Here is a 23271-nt window from a genome sequence, read left to right on the forward strand (position 1 = left end):
GCTACGCGTCCCCTCCCCTTACCAAAGCTCGGACCCTCGGAGTTGTCCTTATTGTTGGCCGCGTCTGTCACTTTGTGGGCCGGGTGACATGAATGGATGGGCTGGACACACCTTCCAGCCTTCTAGAAAAAAAAAAAAAAGTCTGGATCTGCATAGAGGGCGGGAGGGACTCCCCCGGCGCCCCCAGAGCCAACGCCGCGGGCAGGGGAAACGCACAGCTCCCCCCTCCCACACTCACTCCTCCCCTCCTTTAAAAAAACGCCCAGCCCAGAAAATAATATCTTTCCCAGCCCGCCGGCGTCCGCGCTGCTCTCGCCGCTTTCCCGGCTGAGCGCGCTCCAGCTTTGCGGGAGGCGACGCGCGGGGCGCGGTCCGGAAGCGAGCGCGGAGCGGCCCGGGGCGCCGCACCATGCTCCCCAGCGCCGTGGCGGCCCATGCCGGCGCCTACTGGGACGTGGTGGCTTCCTCCGCGCTGCTGAACTTCCCCGCCGCGCCGGGCTTCGGCAACCTGGGCAAGAGTTTCCTGATCGAGAACTTGCTGCGGGCTGGGGGCGCCCCGCCGCACAGGCTACCACCGCCCCCGCCCCACGGCCCGGCAGCAGCTCTCGCCGCGGGCGCTCAGGTCCGGCCTCTGCCGGCCAGCCCGGTTCCGCTCAAGCTGTGCCCCGCGGCAGAACCAGTCAGCCCCAGCGGGGCGCCCTACGGCGCGCGGTGGGCGTTTCAAGTGCTCAGCCCCTCGGCGGACGGCGCCAGGCTGCCGGGCCGGGCTCCGGGGGACCGAGACTGTGCCTTCCAGCCATCAACCCCAGGTGAGTCCGCTCTCCCCTCCCCAGCTGCGCGCGGCGCCTCTTGGCCTGCGGGTCCCGAGACCTGGGCTCGCCGGCCCTAGTGCGCAGGGATCCGCCCGGGCCTGCACCTTCTGAGAGCACCTAGAGATTCGGTGGAGATGCCGCCTCGGGAGTGAGGAGGGTACCACCACTAATTGTGATTTTCCTCCCCTTCGCGTACCACCAGCTTCCTCTCCGTCCCCTCTTTCTACAAGTGGTAGGGCTGCCTTGAATTTAAGGCCTTTTTGAAGAAACCCTGGAGGCACCTCTTGGCTTTAGGCGAAAGGGCAGCCCCGGTCCTGAGATCTCTGGGTTCGCAGGACCAGTTTCACGGGGTTTCCCAAGTTCAGCGTCTCCACCCGCCCGCTCCTGTCCCGGAGGCCGCGCGACACCCGTTCTCTGGGAAGTTCTTGGCTTGGAGAGCCTCGCTCGGCCCGCTTTGGGGGCTTTTGCCTCTTCAAACCGTTGCGACGGTCGAGGCGGTTGCAGAACGCTCGCAGAGATCTTTGGAAAAAGAGTTGCGCAAAGTTTTGGCTTTCTTCCCTCTTACATTTTGGATCACTAAGACGCAAGAAAATCGAGGCTGGCTTTTTTTTTTCGTGCTGAGCTGGAACAGCCTAATTGGCACCTGGAGTAGGAAGTTCACCAATAAATGAGAATTTACCAAAAGAAGGGCAGTTTTGGTTTGCTTGTTTTAATTGCCGAATAAAACCTAAGTGTTGTGACTGGGAAGAGGATGCGGACAGTTTAGTCAATATATTAGCTAAAGCTTACGGAGGGGCTGCCGAAATTGGCAGTGAGAAAGGGAAAGCCTCTTAGAGACTCAAAAACTGAGATCCAGTTGGATTAATTTTTTTTTTTTTTTTTTTTTGGCTTGCGTCCTTGGACGATCTTAACTCATTCTTTAAATCCCGGTGGGTTTGTCCAGAATGACTAATAGACGCTTTTTCAGCAGATTTCATTGTCCCACCAAACTGCCGAATCAAATTTATTGCTAATGGCTTTATAGAATTGAACATGTTTAGAACCTGTCCTGGTCTTTCAGTTTGAAATGGTTACTAACAGAATGGAACAAATATATAATTATATGAGCACCGGTCTCATTCACATAGTGTAAAACCTAAATTCTAGGCAGCCTTTTTGCACCCTGGGAGAGGAACAAGTACAGTGAAGACAAAGTTTATGTGCCTTGGAAATCTGGGCCACTCTGTTCTTTTTGAAGTATTAGGAAAATTAGAAACGTGTAAAGCAGGTTCGTGTAGACAAGAGCTGGTAAATAATGACTCATAAAAATAACATTTTCAAGAAAATTTGGTGATTTGTATAACTTTTGGTGGTTTGTGTTCATAGAAGCTATTTTTCAAGAATTCTTAAGTTGCTCTTGATCATGCCTGGCTCCTCAAAAAAGTTAATTTTAACCTTTGTAGATTTTACAGGTTAAATTTAAGTAAACCAAATGTGAATCAAATGCAGACATTCCAATAACTCTGAAAAATAATTTTGTATACCTATTCATTTTCATTCAAAATGTTACAGTTATTGGGTAAAGGGTTTCCTAACTACATTATTTTTATTTTCAAGAACATATTCATTCTTGTACACTTATTAAAGTATCAAAATGCAAAAATGCTTTTTGGAATAATTGAGAGTATAAGAACTTAAATTTCACTTTGAAGTATTTTCATATAGCTTAAGCCTATATTTTTCCTAATATTTTTTTCAGTCCTTATTGAAGATTTGATGTTTTCCTAGATTAATTTTTATTTGAACAAATAACTTTTTATTTCAAAAAAATCATTCTTGTGAAGAGTGCATTTAATTTTTGAAACTCAAAAAATATCTTAAGATTAGAACCCCATAAATTTGTGCCCACAAATATGCTGCTTAAGAACATTTTAAAAAAATTTTGACAGAGAATATAGCTTTCTGAACCGTGCTCCAGTTTTATTTAAATGACAGATTCTTGCCCTACCAAATGTGGAAATTCTTTTGTACTGTGTAGAATTATGAAGTTATAATGAGTGCTGACAATGTTAGCTATCACCTGAAAATTAGAGGAGGATGAAATAGTGATTGACGTTCTGTAAAGAGTAGAAAGGAGATTTAGAAAAGCTACTGTTTTCAGAACGATAAAATACTTCTTTCTGAAATGTCAGTGAACAACCAGTTCTAATCCTTTAGACACTAACTTAGGAGTGGATCACAAAATGTGATTTTTAATGATTTCGGTGTATTTGACTACTCATTTTTTTCTCAACTTAATTTGTTGAGTGCACCAGTCTAGATGTTGAATAAGAAAACCCCGGAGTTCTTTTTAAGGGCATTGGTGAAAGACAGCACCATTTAACTAGGGGATTTATGCCACTGCATGCATTTCGGCTTCATTATTTTTGTTACCCACTATTAATTATACCATATAGTTCATTCATTCAGCAAATGCTTACTGACTGTCTCCCATGTGTTCAGACTGTTCCAGGCCATTGGGATAATCAGTGAACAAAACAGATGACTGTCTCTGCCCCTGTGAAGCTTATAGCCCATGTTCTGTCCTACTTTATGGTTTACCAAGCATTTTCATAATTGTTAGCTGCTTTAATTCTCATAATAGGCCAATTTTTTCCTACAAAGATTATTCCACTTCCTAATTTTGTTTTTGTCTGAAGTATCAGTTTAAACATCTGTGGTCTTGTGAAAGAGAAGAAAATTGCCCCAAGTCTCCAGATTCCTTGGATTAGTCTTTCATTGAATGTGAGAAAACTAACGAGGGCTTATGGGATAACCAATTGCATGTATCACAATAATAAATCAGACGGGGATGTTATATCTGAGCCCATAAGGAAAGAAATTGGCCTTCCCCTTCATCTTGTCACGTGTCTGAAAGGTGGTGACAGTTAGTCACACAGGTTTACAGATTATGGATGAAAGTTTAGCTGTCAGTACTTCATCCCTGAAAACTGGCAAGCCTTTAAATATTTAGAGCAAGCAAAGGAACATTCCATAGCTGTATGTTGTCAAGTTGTGTATATAGAGTAGTTTAAAAACTTAAAAAATCAGAGGGCATTCTTCAAAGTTTGAAAGGAGCATGTTTAGTGTAATAACAGGTAGTTGAGTAGGTTCATCTCCAGGGGTTGTATGTGAAAAAAAGAATTTTGGATATTATAGTTTATTAATGGAAACCAGGTTTTTCAAGTAAATCCCAATCATCAGAGATCCTCCCCCAGAAGTTCATTAATGCCATTATTTGGTGGCTATTGTGCTAGATTTAAATATCCATGTTTTTGTATATTAAAGAGGGTCCTGAAATGTAAAAAGCTGAAAATTTTAAATTTCTCTTAGTTATGCCACCAATTTTCTTCAAAGTAAGTGGAACAAATAGCCTTGCTTTTCAGTAACATGTGTTATTTTAAACATTTTAGAAAGTGTTTGAAACGAAGATAATTTCCTGAATGTAATTTTAGTGATTATTAAATCTACTTCTAGTGCTGCATATAAGAGGATTAGAAAGCAAATGTTTATTCTGAATAGTTGAATTGAACTGTTCTTTTTTTTTAAAGTAATTTTGTCGAGTAGGTTGTACCATGTAGTACAGAAATGGAACCAGATCCGTAGTATGTTTTCTGGTACCCCTGTAGGGTTGTTAATTAATGCGTCACGTGCACTCTGATTTTCTTGTCCACCTCCCAGTCCCAGATACTCTTGACCTATTAATCCTTGACTCTGTCTTAAACTACTTGCACTTATGTTTTTTTTTTCCAACTGGTAGTTTTATCCGCTTTCACTGAGATACACTGGAAGTGTGACATAAAATAGCTTCTCTTACATCTTAGGCACGTTGGGGAGGGAGAAGATGATGAATCTGTGCCCCAGGTGGGGAATCCAGTCCAGCTGAAGACTGTGATTTGATTTATGAAGCCGGAGTTTGTCATTTATTTTGGCTGACGCTATGCTCTAGGTGTATTTTGGCAAATTAAAGTCACGGAATCTTGACTATTGATGATACTGACCCAGAACCAGGACAAAGAGAATGGGGGATCCAGAAAAGGATAATGATGGGACCCATGCTGGTAGTTCCTTGCTCAGGCCATCACCCCAAACATCCTTTGGTGGAATTTGTAGATAATACCAAACAATATTCTTACTACACCTGTACTTTTAAAAATCATCTGCTCAACATACCTTTGGATTTATATTAACATATTAATAACTTTTACATAGTTCATGAGGAATCAGCTCTGAACAAATTGTTATATGGTCCCCAAGTTCATAAACTTCAGATTCAGGAAGTTCTTGCAGTGAAGAGAACCAGTAGAACTAAGAGACAGGCCTTTTACTTCTGGTTCAGATTGAGAAAACCACACTCCCTCCAAAATAATGTCTGAGTTGGAATTACAAAAGGGTAGCAATTTATGTGCATTTTATTTGCCTCTCACTTTAGCACCTGTCCCTCTCCCAATCCCTAAAACATGCTTCTCTACTTTGCTTTAACAGCAAGAAATTTCAATCTGTTAACAGGTATTGAAGCTTTATTACTGAGGTTTAATAATCAAATAGGAGTAAATCCAGTAGGCAAGTAGGAACATTTTAGAATTTCTCCCTTAACTCTTACTCACTTTAGGGATTTGAGGATTATTTTAAGAGGCACAGTGGTTTGAATGCCCAGAAAATTGCGTACGGATTTATGCAGAAGTAAACGTAGGCTCCAGAGGGTTCAGGGTCATGTCAGGAAGCCAAAGGATGTCGTATGTTGTGGGCAACTTCAAAGAATTGCCAACAGTGATTTTTAGCTACTTTTGTTTGCCATCAGTGTGGCTCAGATGTGGGACCCAACGCTGTGCATTAGACTCCGTTGTATTGCTTTTGGAGTGTGCCGCCTCCATCCTGTTCTTGTGCCCACCAGAAGAAGTCTCTTTTTGCTATAAGAAGACATCTTACGGTTAGTTTTGCTGCTGAACAATGATAGAGATGGTATCAAGTTGAAAGTAAGGGAAGCAACATAGGTAATAGCTGTGTTCATGAAATACTTTTAGCTTCATTGCTATGAAAGTTTTTACAGAAGCAAAAACGTTATCGTCTTTCAAATATTTAAACAAATGTGTTTTTTTTAGAGTTATAAATTTCTTTATTCTCAAACTCTACGAGTTAACAAATCAGCCATTGGATCATGTTGTGAGACTGGTTTATAATGTGTCTGAATTCCTGAGGCAGATTTTATTTGTTTGGTATCCTGCTTATTTTGATTTAGTTTTTAACTTCTATAATTTGAAGTCATAATGTAAGGTTTTTGCTGGATTCATAAAAAAAGTCACTGATAAGTTACCATTTATTTCATATTTCTAGGTAACTTTGCTTTATAAGGTTTTTCTAAAGTCTTATGAGTCATTAATTAATAGGATTATCAAATATTTTGCGTAAGAAATGTGTTTTTATGTTAGAGTTGGGGGGTAAATACCTTATTTTCTCCTCAACCTACTTTCTACCTCACTATTTCTCTTGCTGATATCTCCCAGAATTTTAGAATCCATCTTATATCTTTTGGGGAGGCTTGATTTGTAGCTCTTAAACAGTGTTTGTCCACTTAATCTTGGGTTAACAGAGGCCCTAAATAAAGTTTTTTACCTTAATTACTGTCATTTTTCTTTCCACAGTGAAGGTACACAATTTTTAAGTCAAATTAAAAACAATTTTAAAAATTAAAATTTTTTTAAAATTTTAAAAATTAATTTAAAATTAAAAACAATTTTTAATCACTTTGTTTTCATTCAAATGCGCCTGGAGTCTGTCAGGAATAAAAAGGCAAACTGTAGAAAGAAACAATATGATTTTTATCTAGGAATGCTTGTTAGAATCCTTCTTTAAAGACTTCATTAGATCATGCTTCCATTTTAAACTTTCTTAGTAAGAAATTGGATTTTTGCCTTAACATATAATATGCTTACCAGACCCTTGTATATTTTATTCCAAAAATATTTTATTTTACTTTCAGTAATGTTTCCACTTTTAATGAAATCTCTCCCTTTCATTCTTTTTAGCCTCCAGTCAATACTTGATTTGGCAATGCTGAGTGATTCATCACTTTATATAAAGTTACCATAACTGATTTTATCTTTAATAGCGTTATTCATTTTGTCAGCCAGCTATTAGTTGGGAGTATTTCAGGGGCACACTCTTTTTGTAAGTTATATGAACAGTAAACTTAAGTCACTAAAATTCTCTGAAGTCAAAGGTCAGAAAGCCTCTATAAGTTTTTAGACTTTTGTTTCAGAATCAAACAAAGCATGGGGAAAAGGAAAGGAAAAAAAACCCATCAGGTATTTTTCTGTATATTGCTGAATATTTAATTGCCTTCTTGTTTATAGATATTCCAAAGATGAACTAGGTTTTTCCCTTTTCTTTCACATGTTCAGGCACCACGCATGCCATAACAGCCTTGATTTCATTAGTTCTAAGTGGCCATCAGAAATAGAATATACAATATATACATTTATACCAGTCCTCTTGAGAGGACTCAAAATTCCTTCTTCCTTAAAAATTTAAATCCCTAATACTTTCAAAATTAAAATATGTGGAGGAATTATTCTTTGAGAAGATTTATGTACATTAAAAGAGAATAAAAACCATGACTGCTGGTGAATTTTTTTATTAGACTAACCTAGGACTGGATTGAGCTTAGGTGTGTTGAACCTACCCTAGAGTTAGATTGGGTCTGAAACCAAAAGACAGTCAGATTCTTCAAAGCGGGAACAGAGTCATTTCTGTTTGTCTACGTATTTTCTATAAGTGCTTTTGCACTACACATTGAACAGCTGCAGCAGAGACCACATGGCCTGCAAAGCCTAATGTATTTACTATCTGGCCCTTTATAGTAAAAGTTTGCCAAAACCTTTTCCAAAGCATAAATGGCAAATTGAGTCAATTTTAAAAGAATGTATAGTTTTCTGAGCTGGTTTTCGCAGTATTTCTTTAATTTTAAAGTCTAGATTCAAATCTAAGGTCTTTAAATTACTGATTATATAATCCTAAGCAGTTCATGTAACTGCATTGAGCCTCATTTCAAAATGAGCACAGATGTTAGGCTCACCATTTGACTTTCAACCACATACCTCAAGAGCCCACTGACAACATACAGGGAAAGATGTGAAAGACAGCTTTCCACCCTTCCGCCATAAGTAAAATACATACTGGAAAAGGGGTATTGCTGTGAAGAAACCATCTCACAACTTAGAGGCTTAAAGGAACAATTTATTATTTTCTCTCACGGTTTTGTGGACTGACAGGGCTCAGCTGGGTGGTTCTCACTTGGAATCTCATTGCAATTAGAGGTCAGCTGGGGCTGCCATCATCTGAGGGCTCAGCTGGGCTGGATGTCCAAGATGGACGTCCATTGACTTGCTTGGCTGACAGGGTTGCTGGCTGCTGATGGGGTGCTCAACTAGAGCTGTTCCAGCATTCACACTTGGATTTTCCAAGGGCCTGGAGCTTCTTATACCGTGGCACCTGGGTTCTGAAAGGCAGAGTTCTAAGAGCAACATTCCCAGAAACCCAGGCAATAGCTGTAAGTCTTCTTATAACCTAGCTTTGGAAGTTCCAGAATGTCACTTCTTCCATATCCCTTGGTCAAGCAAGGCAGCAAGACTATCCCAAATACAAGAGAAGAAGAAATAGAGATGGCTCTCAATGGGAGGAGTGCCAAATAATTTGCAACCATTTAAAGTCTGCCACAAGGTAAAATTAGGATAACCATCATCAGACACAATTTCTGCCAGGTCTGTCTCCTGCTGGAGGAGACCAGTGAAGGAATTAATCAGATATGGTGGTAGAGCTGGGAACTCAAGGAGGCTTTATTGAGGATTTTAGAGTTTTGAGAGCTACAGGTACTGTTCTGCCATGGTATTCTCTTCTGTGACACTGACTTTATAATAAAAAGAGCAAGGGATTTCCTCAAATTTTGCTCATTTTTTGGAAGCTGTCTAATGAAGACTCCTTGAAGGGAGAGGCAGCAGAGGTAGGGACTACCTTTGATAATTGCAATGAACTAGAACCCCACAGCTTGAGGAAAAGCCAGACTCCACCCACTTGTTGGTATTGTGAGGACAGAAGAGAAGATGCTAGTGGGAGTGTCCAAACAACTGGTTGTTACCTCTTGCCATGCAGCATATGACCACAGTAGAATCCTTCCGTTTAACCCCTGTTTTTAAAATGTAGCTTTCATCATATCATCAAGCTATTTAGGAAAACCTTAATTATCCCCATTTGACTATCAGATCAAATAAAAATATTCAGTTTGTCCTTCAAGACCTTCATTCCATCAATTGCATTTAGCTCCTCCAGCCACATTCTTTTTTTTCTCAGTTATACATATATATATTCTTTTTCAGATTCTTTTCCCTTATAGGTTATTGCAAGATACTGAGTATAGTTCCCTGTGCTATACAGTAGGTCTTTGTTGGTTATCTATTTTATATATAGTAGTGTGTATCTGTTAATCCCAGTCTTCTAATTTATCCTTCCCCACCACTATCCCCTTTGGTAACCATAAGTTTGTTTTCTGTGTCTGTGAGCCTATTTCTGTTTTGTAAGTAAGTTCGTTTGTATCTTATTTTTTTTAGATTCCACATATAAGTGGTATCATATGATACTTGTCTTTCTCTGTCTGGCTTATTTCACTTAGTATGATAATCTCTAGGTTCATCCATGTTGCTGCAGATGGCATTATTTCATTCTTGGCTGAGTAATATTCCATTGTGTCTGTGTGTGTGTGTGTGTATACCACATCTTCTTTATCCATTCATCTGTCGATGGACATTTAGGTTGCTTCTATGTCTTGGCTATTGTAAATAGTGCTGCTGTGAACATTGGGGTGTCCAACTACATTCTTAATGTTCACATCTTTGGCCTTGGGCCAGCAGTCAGGCTGGTCTCCTTAACCTGCCCTGGGTGTCACCATCATCCTTGCCTTCTTTCCTTTTGTTCATGCCACCTTTCCTTCCTGGAATGCCTCTTTCTCTTCTTTTGCCGTTCAAATACTTTCCAAATCAAGTTTCCAGATCAAGATGCTTTTCCTGCTTAAAGCCTTCTTTGACAAAGGCTTCCCAACAATAATATTCTTTTCTTTGTTCTTGATAGTATATTTTAGTGGAAATCTGGACCATGCTGCTTCTTTTTATATGCTGTCTTAGAATCGATCCCAAATTATATAATAATGGTAGGAATAAAGGCTAACATTTATTGAGTGCCTGCTGCATGTCAGGCATTTTTTTGTGTTCTTTTCAGTGGCCTCATCCTGATTATACATTATAATCACGAGTGCAGCTTTTGAAAAAAAATGGTATACTAGGGGGCCCACTCCTCGCCAGCCTGATTTAGCCCAATTGGTGTGGGGCCTGGGCATCTGTATATTTGAAAAGCACTCCAGATAATTCTGATGTGTATTCAGGGTTGAGAAACATTGGCTAGGGGAACACACAGTACTATGTGTTTAGATCTCATGGCCTTGGAAAATGCCTCAGATTTTATAGGACAAAACTGAATTTGGAGTATGAAGATATTTGTATTTCATTTATTTGATCAGCAGATTCAGACCTATAAGGTACGGAACATTTAAAGGTAGAAATTCTTCCAGGGAGGGAAGCTATCCTTTTTTAATCTGTGTCATCCCAGCACACGGTGCATTATGTGGCACTTGATAGATATGCAATGAGGATTATTTGCGTGGAATTAAAAGGACAGAATCAAACAAGTAGACTCTGCATTTGGTTTATCTTCTCATGAACTGTACTAGAACATTAAGACCTTTGTTTTGCTGTCTCTGAAATACTCAAGGCAAAAATAAATGCAGACCTCTCTTGTTTTCTGATGAGCAGAAAGGTAAAGGATGACTTTACTTGCTTTGCCTTCTGATGGAAGGCAAGTTTGCATGTGAATCACATAAATGAATTCCGTCCAGGTTGTGTGATAAAATAAATCACACCTTATTCATAAGTGTTATTTCTTAGGTCTTACTACTCAAGACAGTTGGTTGTCATTCTTTAGAGTCTTTTGTGGGGGGTCCACTCTACTTATAGTCAGTTCAACTGTGTAGTATTTTAAGGTCAGGAGTTTAGATTTCTTTATTCCCGGTGCCATGTACCCAACACTTGAAGGAGGTCGTTAAAACCATCCTTTTGAAATTATTTAATTCCCTGTTATTCTTTCCCAGAGGTATTTTTTTGACCTTTTGGTTGCCTTTGTAAGACACCTTGGAACCTTTTCTCGTTTCTCCTTGTCCTTCTAAAATGTGCTGCCCAGTCGGCATAGCATCGCAGTAGCTCCTGAAATTTATTTGAAGGTTTTATCAGTGGTCTTTAGGATCCGTCCTTTGAAATGTCAGCACAAATCAGTTAATACCACAGTTTGCTATGACAATAAAAAGAATGTGGTTTTACCCCATGTAGATACACTCTGTTCTCCATTGGTAAAGAAAAATGAAAATAATCAAAAACAATTTAAAATGTTTTGCTTGATTTCTAGACAACAGAATTTTGAAAATAATTTTTCTGTAGCTAGGCTTGTAACCATCCTTGACTGTGGGATGCTTTTGTCACAGAACCGTGTAGTTAAGTTAAAAAAAAAACAAACCAGGCCAGTTCACCATTAAGTTGCCTCTAAGTTCCCATCTTAATTAAACATTCAAAATAATTAATAGATAAGTTGGATTCTGTGTCTTCAAATAAGTCAGAACATCTGATTAAGAAGTGAAAAGTTCATGAAGTTTTCTGTGAACAAGTGAGTTTAGTCATTTGGATTCAGACAGTCTTGTTCCGGAAATTTTAAGTCATTTGTTTGTTATTTGTAAGAGATTCCCACAGAACCCAGAAGGCAGATTTGTTGGCAGGATACAAAATTTGGAGGATCCTGAAGTGTTGTGCTGAGGGAACCTAACATCACGCATTTTTGCCACAGGGAAAGCCATTTGTTTTTCTCTTATGGAAAGCTGGGGAGATGTGGAGATGTCCATTTTCTGGGTTCCATCTCTTACTGGATAACTGGCAGCCTGTGTGCATGACATCCTTATCCCTCATGGCTAATAACTACATACTGTGCTAAAATATCTGTGTTTCCCTGGTCTTTTAGAAAATGTGCTGAGACCAGTCATCATCACATTCCAGATGCTTGCCCATTTGAGGTTGAATATTAATGAATGAAATAGCAAGTGTTAAATGCATAGCCAGTCCAGTGCCTGTGTATAGGAGGTATTCGTTAAATAGTATTATCATAAATATTGTTCAGTACGCCTAAAATGAATTGTTCCTCTCATGATAAATGATAAAGTGACTGCATCTAGATTATACTGATGGGCTTTGAAATGCATATCATCTGCTTGAAATTGCCTTGTTTTCTGCTCTTTTCAGAGCTTCTTCAAGGTAGTTCTTAAATGGTTTACAAAAGTTTTAATGCATCTGTTAACTCGTCACTCTGTTTTTATCACACTTGAGTTTCTGTTTTTGCTCACCACTTTAAAAACCATGTGGTTTACAAACACTTAAAAGTGTTATACATGTTTTTAATGCACTACATTGTTTTAAATGGCTATTTCCTCACACAATTCAGCATCCCTGCAGTCACATGCTCAGCTGGATTAGCATTTGACTTATGTCCAAGTAGGAGCACATAAAAAAATGGAGCACTTAATTGGAATTTCACAGTGATTTCTACATAAACCAGCTTAAACAAGGTGTATTATGTATAGAAATTAGGAATTGACTAATCTGTGTAAATATATGTGTGTCAATGAGGTGATTTTAAATGTTGAAGAAATGCTACACGGTGGAACTTTAAGCCTGGTCATGTCACATGTAGTTCTTTAGCCACTAGAGTTGCTACTGTAGGCAGAATGTCATTTTGATTACAGCTTTACTATATTAAGATAGGATAATATAGAGCACTATAACAAACTGTTCGATTAAAACTTTTTCTGGTTAAATTTAACACTAAGATCCTATGTCTCAGAACCTCATTTATCATCACGAATGAATTTAATTGAACACTTGTCTCAAATGAACCATCCCATTTTTTTTTTAATTCTTAATTTTTTCATTTTTAGGGCCATAGGGTTAGACTGAGAAACATTTTGGCTAGAATAGTAAAATTTGTAATTTGTCCGTGTCCTGCATTGTTATTTTAATAGTATCACTAGCATGCTTATTTTCTACACTAGATATTGAGCAAAAACATTTCTTCTGTGTGTGTATTTCCAACTATCATGATAAATGCTTACATGCATGTATGTAAATGCAACATGGCTCAGCCTTTTTCTTTTACCTCAATTTAAAAAATGCCAAACAGCACAATAGCCATAACTTAATTATCTATGGAGTGTTTAGTTTGGAGGTGAAATAAGTTAGTTAACAGAAATACTTGAGAATAAACATAATGAGGTAACTTTTATACAGGGAAATATATTTCCACTTTTCAAAGTGCTTCATATATTCATAGAAACATTAGAAAATGTTAACTCTGCCTAAATAATGCCGTACTCTTATAATTTAAGATGTCAAATTCATATAAAGTGATTAATCATTTCTATGATGGTTTTTCAGTCAGTATTAGAAAAACTTATGATAACAATGAAAATTTTTTAAAAGTTTCATAGAACTTATTGAGCACCAAAGTGGGTCTCCTTTTCATACTTTACTTAGTTGCCATATTTTCAAGGTAGCATTAAGACATTTTATTATTTGAAAATCCAGATGTTTAAAAACTAAAAACACTGACATTGACAACTTTCCATCACATTATAGAAAAGACCCTGCATTATGATTAATTTGCAATTCAAAGACATTAAGGACCATGAGACCATAAAATTCATATATATACTTATATATTTATTTTGATACATCCTTCAAAGATACTGGTAAAATAAACACATACCTATCAGTTGGTTAAAATATGAGTCTGAAATTACTGTGTTCTTAAAAAGACATGTATTTGTAGCAAAATAATATTCACTGTATATGATTAAGAAAAGAAAAAAGTTTCCATTGAAAATGAAGGGAGAGTAGTAAAAATATTTATTTTCAAGTCATGTTCTAGATTTCAAGGTCATCTGTTATGGAAGATACTGTGTTTCAGGGTGTGTCAGGGGAGCAGGGAAGAGGTTAATTCCTGATTTCCTATTTCTTAGTTTTAAGATTATTCATTCATTTATTGAACATTTTTTGACTATTTAGAATGTGCCATGCACTCTGCTGGGTATGTGATGGTTAAAAGCAAGTTGCCCACCTAAAGAAATATCACCCATATTTATATTGTATTAAACCCCACTGTACTAAAGGACATGTTGTATCTAAGGTACTAAACCAAAGCCTGGCATATAGTAAGTGCTCAATAAAGAAGAGCCATTAATATTCTGTGCTATCCTTTATCGCTATTTTTCATCTACTGAGGAGCAGAGTGTAAAGTTTCTTTATTTACAAGAGTAATGATAACTATTCCGTGTATATGAATTGAAAATGTTCTGAATAGAATAGCTTAATAAAATGAGAAGAGCAGAATTATATGGCAACTCCCTATACTATAAACACAAATGCTTTCAGGTTAATAGATATCTCTTGAGAGTAAATGTTACTATTCTCAAATACTTTGAAACATGTAAAAGTGATCAGAAAGACCACTTTTATTATGGAATTGCTCAGTAAATTAACTATTATCAACTTTGGAATCTAGCTATCTATGTATTTCAAAGAACCTTCTGAAAATAAACAGTAGAGTAATACCATCTCTTAAAAAAGTAAACTGAAGTGTGTAACATCCAGATTGTTTCTTGGTAAGTATTATATCCAGAGCTGTACTGTTCAATGTGAAAGCCTCTAGACACATGAGTCTGTTTAAATTTAAAAAGAACTTAAAGTAAGAATTCAGTTACACAGACATACTAGCCACATTTCAAGTGCTTAGTGGCATATGTGACAAGTGGATACATATTGGACAGTGCAAGTAGAGGACATGTCCATCATCACAGAGAGTTCTCCTGGGCAGTGTTGCTCGAGGTTATATTAGATAAAGGACTATTTGATGTTTACTACTTATAACCACACAGAAAACGAATGACTAAGTTTGGTTTTGATGATTTGATTGTTTACACCACAGCTTCCAAATCTTGATTAAATTATTTAGCAAGCTCTTTGACAGGTAAAGCCTGCTTTAAAATGACTTTAATTCCAGTAAAAGTTTAACTAAGTCTCAGAAGATGTAGTGCTTTACTCCATGACTTTGGGGAAATTGGAATTTTGAATACTGTCTAAGAGAGATGGCTAATCAATGTGATCAACGCTTTCTCTGCAGCGCCTTCCAAGCCTTTTTTTCTGAGCGCCCCACCATTCTACTCGTCGTGCTGCGGTGGGTCCTGTCGGCGCCCTGCCTCCCCCACTGCTTTTCCAAGTAAGTTTTTATACTTCATCAGCAATGCCTCAGTTACTCTGTAAACCAGAGCAGGAGGATTTAATGTGCTCTGGAAAACTAATTGGTAATGCAATGGCAAGGAGATAATTCCTCGCTAAAAATCACAGCGATCCTATTCAGGAGGTTTCCAGAGATTTATCGAACTTCGGCACACTGAGCGATTGTGAGCAGCTTCTAATGGCATTGAAACCCAGGGCTGACACACCAAGGAAAGCAACTTGTTTTCCATTTGATGTAAAAGATCTCAGAGGGACCCGTTTGGCTCTTTCTGAAACGTGTAGCAATGCTCATTTAAAGAAGAAGAAAGGAAGGAAAGAAAGCTAAGAAATTGTGTAAAATTTCCATTCAACTGAAAATGTGACACAGAAAGTCACTAGGTATCCATGGAAAATAATCAAAAATTGTCAAGATTGTAAAAGGAGATAAATACCTTCTCTTATGATCTTTAAGAAAACCAACCAGGGTTGTAGGAAATATTTTCAAGAGAACTTTTCAAACATTACACAATTGTAATAGTGTGCAGGGTAGAGGGAGAATGACAACTTTCAAAAACTTGAAGAGCCCACACACACTCACACGCACAAAGAAAAAAATGTCTAACTGAAAATAAAAAGAAATTAAGTTCACCTTGATCTTGAGATTTCTAGGTCAGCTAAGAATCTGTAGACAGAGGATTCGAGTTTATGATAAAGAAGTCCAGAGGAGGGGTGCATTTTTTTCAGCTGCCCAAGAGAAAACATTGATTCAGGTTAACAGCTCTGTCAGGTGAAAAGTGAAATAGGGGTAGAGTCAGGCAGAAGTCCAGAGCTGTATCACGGTTGAATTCAGAGTCCCTGTTGCCTCTCTGCATGTGTTTTATGAATGTTTCAGGAGAGCAGTTGCTCAACAGAATGATTCCTGACAAGTGAGGCAGCAAATGCTGGCCGTTTAATGAGCTGCAAGCTTCTGAGCATCTCTTTAGGGGGCTGATACTTTCCCACAGAGCACTTTACATGGCCGGGACCCGGCCACAATGGGTGACAGACCCGTGACCAATCGTCACTTTCACTTGACTCATCCACACGCGACCTCACCACGATTTTTCACTGTGCAGATGAACTTTCGGAACCATTTCACAGGGAAAAGGCTCGGGCAAGGGTCAGTTGCCCTTTTGTATTGTCATAAAGCAAGGCTCTGTGTGTCAGTCTTTTCTCCTGTCTCACATTCCAAGTGAATTTCTGGACACCATTTAAAGCACTTGGCTGAAAAATAAAGCAGTGAATGAAACTGACTTTTATAGACTCATTCTAGCTCATCTTCCCATATAACCCTGTCCACCTGAAAAGGGATTTAGTGGATGAGCTGAGTGCATACAGGACTTGCTGAATACATAGGGCCCATTATCCACTGTGGGGATTGTTTATTAACCGGGACTGATACACTATTTTGGAAGTGACCTATTAATTGTCCATTTAACTAGAATGTATTGATTCAAATAGAAAAATAGAAACCATGACTAAACCTTTTTCTCGCTCCTTCAAGGTGGTCTCCTATGAGGATAATTGAAAACTGTTGTACAGATTAAGGAGACATTTATCACCATATATTAGCGTATCAGGAAAGGACGCCTGGAGTAGAGACTTAAACCCCAAATATCTGATACCACAGCATGGTGGCATCTCTGTGGAATTAAATCTTCAGTGTGGTATTCCAGGGGTGGAGATTGAAAGAGGTCCAACCCCTAGCTTCAGTGTTTTCACCCTGGTATAATACTGGTCTTCTACTTTAGAAACTCTCTGGAAATGTAGACAGGTAAGGGGCAATGTACCAAAATATTCCATGTAACAGGTGGACATTCATGTATGCGTGAATGTGTGTGTGTATTCATTTTACAGTAGTGTTTTAATGAGTTTCTAAGCCATAAAAGTATACTAATGCCCAGGCCAGTTTACTAAATAGAGCACATAAAAGTAAGTCCAAAGTCATTTCCTAGATAACCTCATCTTCTTGACTGCTTGAAAAAAATCACCCTAAGCATGTCTCATTTTTCTCCATCTGCTTCTCAGCCCTTCCCACTTTATGCCTTTTGTGTAGCTGTTGTAAATTGTGGTGTCTATCCCTGGAGGCTTATAAAGTCCTGTGTTTATCTTTTTTATTTAATAAAACATACAAGGGGAAAATCAGCACAGTTCAGACTGAGGATGCAAATGCACTTGGTTTGTCTCCATTTCTAAGTTGGCATTTTAAAACAGCGTAGAAGGGTGGAGTCAACATGGCGTACTAGGAGGATGCGGAATTCGCGTCTCAGCACAACTAGGGCACCTACCAGGCACCGGTGGGGAACCACGGACACCTAAGGGGATGGGAGGAGCCCATGGGGAGCGGGGGGAAGGAAGGGGGAGGAGAAGTGGAGGTGGCATGGGACTGGCGCCCCTGAGGGTCGGCTGGGTGAGGGGAAGGGATCCCACACCCGAAGGGGGAAATTGGGGAACCATTGGGAGGGCAGAGGATCAAAAGGGAGCATGGCCAGGTTTCCCCTGCCCACTTGGGTCCCCAGGAACCTGCTGAGATCCCGGGCCTGATCCTCTGCCCACCGAGGCCCCCTCCAGCCGCACAGGTCCTGAGGGAGTGGGAGGGAGGGAAGGGGGAGCAAAAGTAAAGGCCAGACCTCCAGGACCAGCACCCCGAGGGGTGGCTGGGGGAGGGGAGGAGTTCCGACACCCAGTGGGACTGACCCACGGTTACGGGTCCAGCAGTGGTGACAGGGGAGACCCTGGGGGAGATGGTGGGGGCGTGGAGGAACGCAGCCAGTGCTTTCCTTGTCCACTTAGGCACCGGGAAGCCTGTTGGGCTTCTGGGCCTAATCCTCTGCCCTTGGAGCCTCGCTCCTGCCGTGCAGAACCCAAGCCCCACCCACACACCCTCACTCAGGGCGCTACTTCCAAACTCCGGAACTCCACACTCCAGAGTCCCTCCTTTTGACGTGCTGCCTCTCCTAGTCCACGCAGGTCCTAAGCAGAGGCCCCGCCCCACACTTGAACGCCCCACCCCATGCTCAAACGTAACCCCCCCACCCACCTAGGTCCCGCCCCACCCTAAACCCCGCCCCTGCCTAAGTTCCACCCCTGCCTAAACTCCGCCCCCATGGCCAAGGCTATTTTTTTTTTTTCTTTTTTCCTCTTTTAGATTGGGATTGTTTTACCTTGTTGATTCATTGTGGTTGATTCTTTTATATTTTTATTTTTCCAATTCTTTTATTTTTCTAATTTTATTTTATTCTTTATACTTTGTTACTGTTCTCTCCTTTTGGTTTGTTTCCCACCCCCCCCACATTTTTTTTTTCTTTTTCTTTTTCTTTTTTCTGGTGTGGTTTTATTTTACTTTGTTGCAGTTATTTCAATTATAGTTTTATTTTTCCTAATATATTTTTTATCATTTTAATTTTATTTTGTTTTTTATTCTTTGATATTGTACTGCTCTTTTCTTTCTTTCTTTCTTTTTTTTTAACTGCACTACGAAGCTTGCGGGATCTTGCTTCCCAGACCAGAGGTTGGGCCCGAGCTCCTGTGCAGGGAGCTCTGAGTCCAAACCGCTGGACTAACAGAGAACCTCAGACCCCAGGGAATATTCATCGGAGTGAGGCCTCCCAGAGGTCCTCATCTAAGCTCCAAAACCCGGCTCTATCCAACTGCCTGCAAACTCCAGTGCCGGATGTCTCAGTCCAAACAACCAGTAAGACAGGAATACAGTACCACCCATCAAAAAAAAAACCAAAAACAAACATACAAAAAAATTATGTTACAGACGAAGGAGCAAGGTAAAAACCTACCAGACCAAATAAATGAAGACGAAATAGGGAACCTACCTGAGAAAGAATTCAGAGTAATGACAGTAAAGATGATCCAAAATCTTGGAAACAGAATGGAGAAAATACAAAAAACATTTAACAAAGATCTAGAAGACCTAAAGAGCAAACAAACAGTTATGAACAACACAATTACTGAAATTAAAAATACTCTAGAAAGAATCAGTAGCAGAATAACTGAGGCAGAAGAACAGATAAATAAGCTGGAAGATAAAATAGTGGAAATAACTGCCAGGGAGCAGAATAAAGAAAAAATAATGAAAAGAATTGAGGGTCGTCTCAGAGACCTCTGGGACAACATTAAATGCATGAACATTCAAATTATAGGGGTCCCAGAAGAAGAAGAGAAAAAGAAAGGGTCTGAGAAAATATTTGAAGAGATTATAGTGGAAAACTTCCCTAACATGGGAAAGGAAATAGTCAATCAAGTCCACGAAGCGCAGAGAGTACCATACAGGATAAACCCAACGAGAAACATGCCGAGACACATATTAATCAAACTATCAAAAATTAAATACAGGGCTTCCCTCGTGGCGCGGTGGTTGAGAATCTGCCTGCCAATGCAGAGGACACGGGTTCGAGCCCTGGTCTGGGAAGATCCCACATGCCGCGGAGCAACTAAGCCCGTGAGCCACAACTACTGAGCCTGCGCGTCTGGAGCCTGTGCTCCGCAACGGGAGAGGCCGCGACAGTGAGAGGCCTGCGCACCGCGATGAAGAGTGGCCCCCGCTCGCCGCAACTGGAGAAAGCCCTCGCACAGAAACGAAGACCCAACACAGCCATAAATAAATAAATAAATAAATAAAATTAAAATAAAAAAAAATTAAATACAAAGAAAAAATATTAAAAGCAGCAAGGGAAAAGCAACAAATAACATACAAGGGAATCCCCATAAGGTTAACAGCTGATCTTTCAGCAGAAACTCTGTAAGCCAGAAGGGAGTGGCAGGACATATTTAAAGTGATGAAAAGGAAAAACCTACAACCAAGATTACTCTACCCAGCAAGGATCTCATTCAGATTTGATGGAGAAATTAAAACCTCTACAGACAAGCAAAAATTAAGGGAATTCACCACCACCAAACCAGCTTTACAACAAATGCAAAAGGAACTTCTCTAGGCAGGAAACACAAGAGAAGGAAAAGACCTACAAAAACAAACCCAAAGCAATTAAGAAAATGGTAATAGGAACATACATACAATAATTACCTTAAATGTAAATGGATTAAATGCTCCAACTAAAAGACATAGACTGGCTGAATGGATACAAAAACAAGATGCATATATATGCTGTCTACAAGAGACCCACTTCAGACCTAGGGACATATACAGATGGAAAGTGAGGGGATGGAAAAAGATATTCCATGCAAATGGAAATCAAAAGATAGCTGGAGTAGCAATACTCATATCAGACAAAATAGACTTTAAAATAAAGACTATTACAAGAGACAAAGAAGGACACTACATAATGATCAAGGGATCAATCCAAGAAGAAGATATAACAATTGTAAATATTTATGCACCCAATATAGGAGCACCTCAATACATAAGACAAATGCTAACAGCCATAAAAGGGGAAATTGACAGTAACACGGTCATAGTAGGGGACTTTAACACCCTACTTTCACCATTGACAGATCATCCAAAATGAAAATAAATAAGGAAACACAAGCTTTAAATGACACATTAAACAAGATGGACTTAATTGATATTTATAGGATATTCCATCCAAAAACAACAGAATACACTTTCTTCTCAAGTGCTCATGGAACACTCTCCAGGATAGACCATATCTTGAGTCACAAATCAAGCCTTGGTAAATTTAAGAAAATTGAAATCGTATCAAGTATATTTTCCAACCACAACACTATGAGACTAAATATCAATTACAGGAAAAAAACTAAGAAATACAAACACATGGAGGCTAAACAATATGCTACTAAATAACCAAGAGATCACTGAAAAAATCAAACAGGAAATCAAAAATACCTAGAAACAAATGACAATGAAAACACGATGACCCAAAACCTATGGGATGCAACAAAAGCAGTTCTAAGAGGGAAGTTTATAGCAATACAATCCTACTTCAGGAAACAAGAAAAATCTCAAATGAACAAACTAACCTTACGCCTAAAGCAATTAAAGAAAGAAGAACAAAAAATACCCAAAGTTAGCAGAAGGAAAGAAATCCTAAAGATCAGATCAGAAATAAATGAAACAGAAATGAAGAAAACAGTACCAAAGATCAATAAAACTAAAAGCTGTTTCCTTGAGAAGATAAACAGAATTGATAAACCATTAGCCAGACTCATCAAGAAAAAAACAGGAGAAGACTCAAATCAGCAGAATTAGAAATAAAAAAGAAGTAACAGCTGACACTGCAGAAATACGAAGGATCATGAGAGATTACTAGAAGCAACTGTATGCCAGTAAAATGCATAACCTGGAAGAAATGGACAAATTCGTAGAAAAGCACAACCTTCCGAAACTGAACCAGGAAGAAATAGAAAATATAAACAGACCAATCACAAGCACTGATATTGAGACTGTGATTAAAAATCTTCCAAAAAACAAAAGCCCAGGACCAGATGGATTCACAGGTGAATTCTATCAAACATTTAGAGAAGAGTTAACACCTCTCCTTCTCAAACTCTTCCAAAATATAACAGAGGGAGGAACACTCCCAAACTCATTCTACGAGACCACCATCACCCTGATACCAAAACGAGACAAAGATGTCACAAAGAAAACTACAGGCCAATATCTCTGATGAACATGGATGCAAAAATCCTCAGCAAGATGCTAACAAACAGAATCCAACAGCACATTAAAAGGATCATATACCATGATCAAGTGGGGTTTATCCCAGAGATGCAAGGATTCTTCAATGTATGCAATCAGTCAGTGTGATACACCATATTAACAAATTGAACGATCAAAATCATATGATAATCTCAATAGATGCAGAAAAGGCTTTTGACAAAATTCAACACCCATTTATGATAACCCTCCAGAAAGTAGGCATAGAGGGAACCTACCTCAACATAATAAAGGCCATATATGACAAACACACAGCCAACATTGTTCTCAATGGTGAAAAACTGAAACCATTTCCTCTAAGATCAGGAACAAGACAAGGTTGCCCACTCTCATCAGTATTATTCAACATAGTTTTCGAAGTTTTAGTCACAGCAATCAGAGAAGAAGAAGAAATAAAAGGAATCCAAATGGGAAAAGAAGAAGTAAAACCGTCACTGTTTGTAGATGACATGATACTATACATAGAGAATCCTAAAGATGTTACCAGAAAACTACTAGAGCTAATCAATGAATGTGGGAGAGTAGCAGGATACAAAATTAAAGCACAGAAATCTCTTGCATTCCTATACACTAATGATGAAAAATCTGAAAGAGAAATTAAGGAAACACTCCCATTTACCATCGCAACAAAAAGAGTAAAATACCTAGGAACAAACCTACCTAGGGAGAGAAAAGACCTGTATGCAGGAAACTATAAGACACTGATGAAAAAAATTAAAGATTATACAAACAGATGGAGGGATATACCATGTTCTTGGATTGGAAGAATCAACATTGTGAAAATGACTATACTACCCAAAGCAATCTACAGATTCAGTGCAATCCTTATCAAACTACCAAGGCATTTTTCACAGAACTAGAACAAAAAATTATACAATTTGTATGGAAATACAAAATACCCCAAATAGCCAAAGCAATCTTGAGAAAGAAAAATGGAGCTGGAGGAATCAGGCTCTTGGACTTCAGACTATACTACAAAGCTACAGTAATCAAGACAGTATGGTACTAGCACAAAAACAGAAATATAGATCAATGGAACAGGATAGAAAGCCCAGAGATAAACCCACGCACATATGGTCACCTTATCTTTGATAAAGGAGGCAAGAGTATACAATGGAGGAAAGACAGCCTCTTCAATAAGTGGTGCTGGGGAAACTGGACAGCTACATGTAAAAGAGTGAAATTAGAACACTTCCTAACACCATACACAAAAGTAAACTCAAAATGGATTAAAGACGTAAATGTAAGGTCAGACATGATAAAACTCTTAGAGGAAAACATAGGCAGAACACTCTGACATAAATCACAGGAAGATCCTTTTTGACCCACCTGCTATAGAAATGGA

General features: G+C 39.1%; 1 protein-coding gene across 1 annotated transcript in view; it reads left to right on the forward strand.

The window, feature by feature from the left end:
* The first annotated feature begins 360 nt into the window (after positions 1–360).
* DBX2 (developing brain homeobox 2) overlaps positions 361–23271 on the forward strand; it is a 39076-nt gene continuing 16165 nt past the window's right edge. The window contains exons 1-2 of the mRNA XM_061205327.1: positions 361–809; positions 15147–15242. Of these exons, the coding sequence (XP_061061310.1) occupies positions 410–809; positions 15147–15242 (496 nt within the window). The 5' untranslated portion in view covers positions 361–409. The remainder of the gene's footprint in view (positions 810–15146; positions 15243–23271) is intronic.

The sequence above is a fragment of the Eubalaena glacialis genome, chromosome 11 (assembly GCF_028564815.1).
Source record: "Eubalaena glacialis isolate mEubGla1 chromosome 11, mEubGla1.1.hap2.+ XY, whole genome shotgun sequence".
Classification (NCBI taxonomy): domain Eukaryota; kingdom Metazoa; phylum Chordata; class Mammalia; order Artiodactyla; family Balaenidae; genus Eubalaena; species Eubalaena glacialis.